Genomic DNA, 6,000 nt, shown 5'->3' with positions numbered 1-6,000 from the left:
CTTGGCCCTCAGCTGGAGCTGAAAGTCTTGCCCCAGAGGGGGCTCTGAGACTCCCAGGCCCTTCTCGGCAAAGCCCCTGCTGGGGGAGGGGGGCACTGGAGCAACTAGGCAAGGGGGCAACAAGCCACGCTTGTATAGGAGCCAGGCCTGGGGCCAGAGACCCGCTTTCCTCCTCCTTGAAAGCCCTTTGATTGACAGCACAAAGCCCTGAAGTTGTTGTCCTCCACTTCCAGGGCTGTGGGGAGGAGCAGGGGGTCCTCTGTGCCCCCCTCAGGACTCCTGGCCCCGTCAGCCCTGGCAGGGCCTGTGTTCCCACTGAGGGTTAAGGGCCCGCCCTGCCCGTCTGACTCACCAGGAGCGGCCCAGCTGTGGGGAGGGAGGCAGCGGACGGGGCTGTGCACATCTGGAACCCATCTGGGCTGCGGACAGGCCGGCGAGGGTTAACGGGGCCGCCGCTGCTGCCGGCACACCCTCCTTCCTTCCTCCCTCCCTCCCTCTCGCACCAAAGGCAGCGGCTGGCGTGGCACGGCGGGCTGAGTATGGCCTCCCTGAGCCCGTGGGCACTGAGCGATCCTGCCTGGCTGCGTGTCGCCTGGGTAGCTTCCCTGGTGCTGGGCTCCCTGGGAGTCTGGGCTCTCTTCCTGCTCTGCTCCCTGCGGGGACGCCAGCCCCCCAGTCTCTGGGCAGGTAGGTGCCAGGGCTGCCCATCCAGCCCCCCGTGGGCACGCAGGGCATCCTTGCCAGGCAGGGAGCCCTTCCAAGGGGCTGCAGGAGGGAGGGAGATGCTCTGGGCCTGACCCCCTCCTCTCGCTTGCAGGGGGGGCAGATGGAGGGGCAGCAGGAGGCAGAGGGGCCTTGAGACCATTTTGGGGGGTGCCTGTTGCAGCTTTGGAGGGGGTGTTATTTATCCTAATACTTGGCTGTGATGCATTTATTTATCTCCCTTCAAAGTGAACTGGGGGTGAGCAATATGGGGCACACTCCCTCTGCCCTTCCTTTGCCCCTGCCAGGCAGTTCCTGTGAGCAAGGTTCTCCTCTAGTCCTTCCTGACTCCAAAGGGCTTGGAGGCTTGGCTAACATGTAGCATCACTGCTGCGCCCATTTCACAGACATGTCTTTAGCCACAACTTTTCAGTGGCTCACCTCACTGGACCACACTGCCGTCCCATAATGCCCCAGCTAATGCAGCGATCTTCTCCCTCCTTGGACCTTTTGCCAGTGTCTCTCCTTCAGGAAAATAAGGGCTGTGGCTTCTTCTTCTTCTTCTTCTTATTATTCCCATTATTTGCTGGCGTAAAGCATGCAGCCGGTTTAAGAGGCAGAAGAGGCCCCTGTGGGAACACGAGGCTGTGCCCAATGGACCTCTGGCCCGGATGCAGAAGGGCTTGTCTTAGCTCCTCTCTGCCTCCTGCCCCCCCTCCCAACATTGCCATTTGGAAGGAATTTGGGGTTAGTTCATCCAAGGTCAAAACTCGATGTTGATGCAGAGCAACACACAGACGGAATGGTCACCCAAACAGCAAATGTGAGTCCATGCAAGAGAGCGTAAAGTGAGGCACGTGAGAATTCAAATACTCTCACGGCTCGACCAGGAATGAGACCTTGGGGTCATGGGGAATGGCCCTCTGGACCCGTAAGAACATCACAAGAGCCGGCTGGATCAGGCCAATGTCCCATCTTGTCCAGCCTCCTGTTCTCACCGATGCAAGCAGGATTCAAGCACAAGTGCTCAAGTGGGAGTGAGTTCCATAGTTTAACGGTGCACTAAAGGATTATGAGACAAATTCATGGAGGAGAGGGCTATTGAAGGCTACTAGCAGGGTGCCGGTGATAGGGGGCAGAAGGGGCTTCAGTCCCTTCAATATTTCGGGTCAGGGGGCTGAGCCCCCACCCATCTTAAGGGTGCCACCATCCCCCGCTGCCTGTGGGGAATCTTGTTGGCCGCTGTGGGAACAGGATGCCGGACTAGATGGGCCCTCGAGGCAATTTCTACTGCCCTTTATGAAAGATGTCTGGGGTGGTTTACGGTGCAGCACAGGAGCAAACGAGGTTGTGTCGGTTTCGGAGAAAGTATTCTGGAGCAGAATCCAGAAGAGCAACTGCCTTGGCCCCATTTCTGAGGCCTTCCTGAGGTGGCAGGCCATTTCCTGTGGCCTTCTGTTCCGCAGGCTGCTTTGTCCGGTGGATAATCAAGGAACACCTTGTCCCTCTCCTTTTTCCGTGTCTGTTATTTGGGCCTCCTGGGAACTGGGCGCAGGGCAACAGCCACGAAGCCAAGACAAGGAGCCAAGGAAAGGCCCACCTGAGAGGGGTGCCAGTCCTGAGCCCCCTCCTCTTTCTTCACATCTGGAGGAAGCGTTGCTTCTGAATCTCAGTTGCTAGAAACGGCGGGGTCTGGGTTCCAATCCTGCTTGCCCCGCTTCCCATAATGGGCAACTGCACAGCCACTGTGAGAACAGGATGATGGGCTTGCTGGGCTTGCTGGGCCGCGGGCCTGATCCAGCCGGCCCTGGCTTCCATCCTGCCCTCTGGCTTGGAGTGGGGCAGTTCTCTTTTCTCTCCACTGCTGGCCTAATTCTCTGCCCCCCACTCTCTCCCCCCAGGTCAGCAGCTGGGAGGAAGAAAGTCCCAGACAAGCTCCGAGGTGAGTCCCGGCCTGGGTCTGTTTTGCGCTCCCCCAGCCCACCCTAGAGCTCCCTGCTGGGGCTCCCCTGACCCCCAGGCTTTGCCGCCTCTCCTGCAGACCCCTGGGCCCCACACCTTACCCAGCCAGATGGATGGGGTCATAAGAATATTCCTGCCTCCTGGCCCCCCCACTGGCCCTCTCCTGTGGCCTCTCCTGCCAGCCCCAAACCTTCCCCGAAGCATCTTGGAGCCTGCTGCTGCCCTGCTGTGGGGGCTGCAGGCGGGGCAGGGGAGGGTCCTCCTTCACGTGATAGGGGGCAGGCAGGGAGCCCTCAAGGCCCCCATTGTCTGGGCACTTGACAAGGGCACTCACTTCGCCTCCTCACCATGCCAGCGAGAACAGAAGGCTCTTGGTTGCCGAAGGAGGAGGAGGGGGAGAGGGAAGAGAAAGACGTCCACGGCAGGCTGGCACGCAGCCACCCTGCGCCCCTTCCGGCCTCTGCCCCCTGGGGGCACTGGAGGGCGGGGGGGGGGCTGCGTCTCAGGGCTGCTTGCAGGTCCCCAGACCTCCCTCTTTTTGTCTGCCACCCCCAGAAGCGCCGGAAGAAGAGTGCCAAGGGAAAGCCGCCACCCAGTCAGAGGAAGGAGCAGGCAGCACCCTCTGGGCCGGACTCTGCGCCCCTGGCAGCAACAAAGCAGCAGGTGAGGACGCTCAGGGTGTGCCCGGCTAGGTGGAAGCCCAGAGGGTGCCTCTCCCCGCTTTGCACCTGCTGCTCAGGCCCAGCTCAGCTGCCCCTCACCCCCTGTGCCTTGCACCTGGCATGGGAGGTGCTGGTTGGCTACTCTGAGGAGCCTCTGCTGCTGCCGCCGCCACCATGAACTCCCGAGGGGGCTTCTCCTGGCCGGATCCTTTCGCCACAGGCCAGGACCCCAGGGTGGGCACCTGGGAGCTGTGGGCCCTCAGGGGTCAGGTGGAGGAATTCTGCTCAGCTTCCTTCCTCCTCGACTTGCTTCTTTCCTAGGAGGAGAAGGAAGAGGTGTGTTTTATGTTGATCCAGCTCAAGGGCTTATTGTGGGTGGATATGTTACTTATTGCTGAATGTTATTTGCAAACCGCTTTGAACATTTGGGATGCAAAGGTTTGGGTTGCAAAGGCAGCCCAGGGGCAGAAGACCCTGGGCTCTGACCCCAGAGGCCTCTCCCACTGGCCTTCCTATTGCAAAATATTTGATTTCTGAAGATGAGGCTTGTGGTATGGGGAGGCTTGCAGGATGAGCCCTTCCAAAACCCTGTTTGAAAGCCAGTGGCGGTACGATGGTTGGCATGTTGGGTTGGGAGAGACCTGGGTTCAAGTCCTCCCCACTCAGCCATGAAGCCCACCCTGGACTAGTCACTGCTTCTTGGCTTGCTCTACCTCACAGGGTTGCTGTTGTCCAGATTCAATGAGGAGGGGGAGAACCATGTATATGCCACCTTGAGCTTCTGGGCGAAATAAACAAATGCAATCAATCAATCAATCAATCAATCAATGGCCGGAGGGTGAAGGATGCATGCAGCACTTTTCCAACCTGTGCCAAGGGAGAGGGAGGCCACCCCTCTCTCTCCCAGGGGGGTTATGATCCCTGGAGAGGCAAGAGGCCAAGGGGGGGCGGCAGAACTGGGCACCAGAGCAAACTAAAGGGGTCCCCAAAATTTTCTGGACATATTTGGAAAGCTACGCAACTGTCACAGATTCTGCAGAATTCTCATTTCAAAGAAGAGAATCTGGTGCTCAGAATTCCCCTCCCAAAAAGCACAACAGGCAAAAGGTCTCCTAATATTTTCTAACGAATAGAACACAACTCAAAGCAAACAAACGGTGCAGGCAACTCCCCCCAACCAAACAAATAAATGTGAAGAATCCGAAAGCCACCTTCTATAATAATAATAATAAAAACACCTGGGAGGGACAGAGTGGCTTGGCAGATGCCAAGGAGGATGTTTGAAGGCACCAGGTCCCCACATGCGACACACTGAGAACCCGGGGCATCCCAGGGTGGAGAAGAGGGGACCCATGAGGCCCAGATCCTGCAAAGGCTTCTTTTTCTACCTCACTCCTGCCTCTGAGAGACAGGCATGCAAAGAGGCTTGTTATCTGAGGGGGATGATGGTGAGCACAGATGCTCCCAGCTCCCTAAGGAGACTCTCCTGGGGGACCCAACACAATTGTCCCATGCGCAAGCCATGGGGGTTTGGCAGCGGAGCCCGAACACTTTGACCCCTTCCTCTGGGCTGGGGCTGTTTGGCCAGTTGTGAAACTCTCTAGGTCAATGTGCACAGTTCCTGATGTGGATCCACACACAGGGGAAAACCCCCACTATAAATAAGTCAGAAATTAGATGGTTATAACAACAAACAAAACCCTATATAAAAACGGGTATAAAAATTTCCTGCTCTCTGGCGACATCTGGTGTTGCATGTTTATAGCGCACCCAAATTGTTGTTTACTAATGTAGCTGAGTCCCTGGAGGTGAGTGCCGCAGGATGGTGCCTGCCTAGGACTCATCCTTTCATGGATTCGTCTGTGGGTGCTGCCGTTTCCCAACAGCCCTTCTCCGTCTCTGTCCCTGGAGCGTAGGAAGAAGGTGCCTTATACAGAGTCAGGCCGCTGGTCTGTCTAGTCCAGGATTTCAGGCAGGGGGCCTGAAAGCTGCCATTGGTCCGCCTTGCTCAGTTTTGTCTGCAGAAATGGCAGAGGACATTCCCAGCCCGACTTGGAGACAATAGAATCACAGAACTGTAGGTGGAAGGGACCCGAGGGTCATCTAGTCCAACCCCCACAATGTAGGTGAGATGCTGTTGGGGACTGAACCTGGGACCTTTTGCCTGCTGTTCCCCTACTCTGGGGAACCTCCTTTTAAGCAGAGTTGGGGTGGCCATCTGCCAGGGATGATTCCCGTCTTGCAGGGGGCTGGACTAGATGACCGCCAGGGGTCCCGTCCAGCTCTACCCTTCTCTGGTTCTATGAAGCAGTGTCCGCCAGGAAGCCTTGCTGAGCGCCTGCCCCGGGGCCTTGGGTGGGGCTGCTGCGGCTCTGGACAGCCTGGCCTTGTTCTCTGTGCCAGATCAACAAGGCACCACGCGGGTGGGTGGGCAGGAAGAGGCCTTTCCTCTGCTCCTCCTCCGCCCCCGCTGCCCCCTGCCATTTAAGCCTGGGCCGCTTGCTGTGTTTGGCAAGACCCACGCTGCCCACGAAGAGCCACTTGGGGGCCCTAGCTCCATCCTGGGGGCTCACATGGAGCCGACCTTCACCCGCCGCTGCCTGGCGTTCTCTTCCTGCTGCTGCTGCTGCTTCAGGAGGCCTGTAGGTAGCGCAATGGGGGCTGTGGGTGGGGG

General features: G+C 58.2%; 1 protein-coding gene across 5 annotated transcripts in view; it reads left to right on the top strand.

Annotated features, from left to right (window-relative positions):
• Positions 1–537: 537 nt before the first annotated feature.
• The window catches only part of PLEC (plectin), a gene marked incomplete at its 3' end in the record, with an annotated part of 117,825 nt that continues 112,362 nt past the window's right edge, over positions 538–6,000 (top strand). For 3 of the 5 annotated variants that reach the window (XM_081875019.1, XM_081875020.1, XM_081875003.1), the window contains exon 1: positions 2,998–3,327. In XM_081875019.1, coding sequence (XP_081731145.1) covers positions 3,013–3,327 — 315 coding nt within the window. In that variant the 5' untranslated portion in view covers positions 2,998–3,012. Of the gene's footprint in view, positions 688–2,603; positions 2,645–2,997; positions 3,328–5,884; positions 5,969–6,000 lie in introns of those variants that run through there. The other 2 variants (XM_081875006.1, XM_081875017.1) reach the window with 2 other exon arrangements.

Source organism: Podarcis erhardii (genome assembly GCF_964252035.2).
Source record: "Podarcis erhardii genome assembly, chromosome: 8".
Taxonomy (NCBI): domain Eukaryota; kingdom Metazoa; phylum Chordata; class Lepidosauria; order Squamata; family Lacertidae; genus Podarcis; species Podarcis erhardii.
The sequence above is the reverse complement of the archived record's forward strand: the minus strand, read 5'-3'. Positions and strand labels throughout refer to the sequence as shown.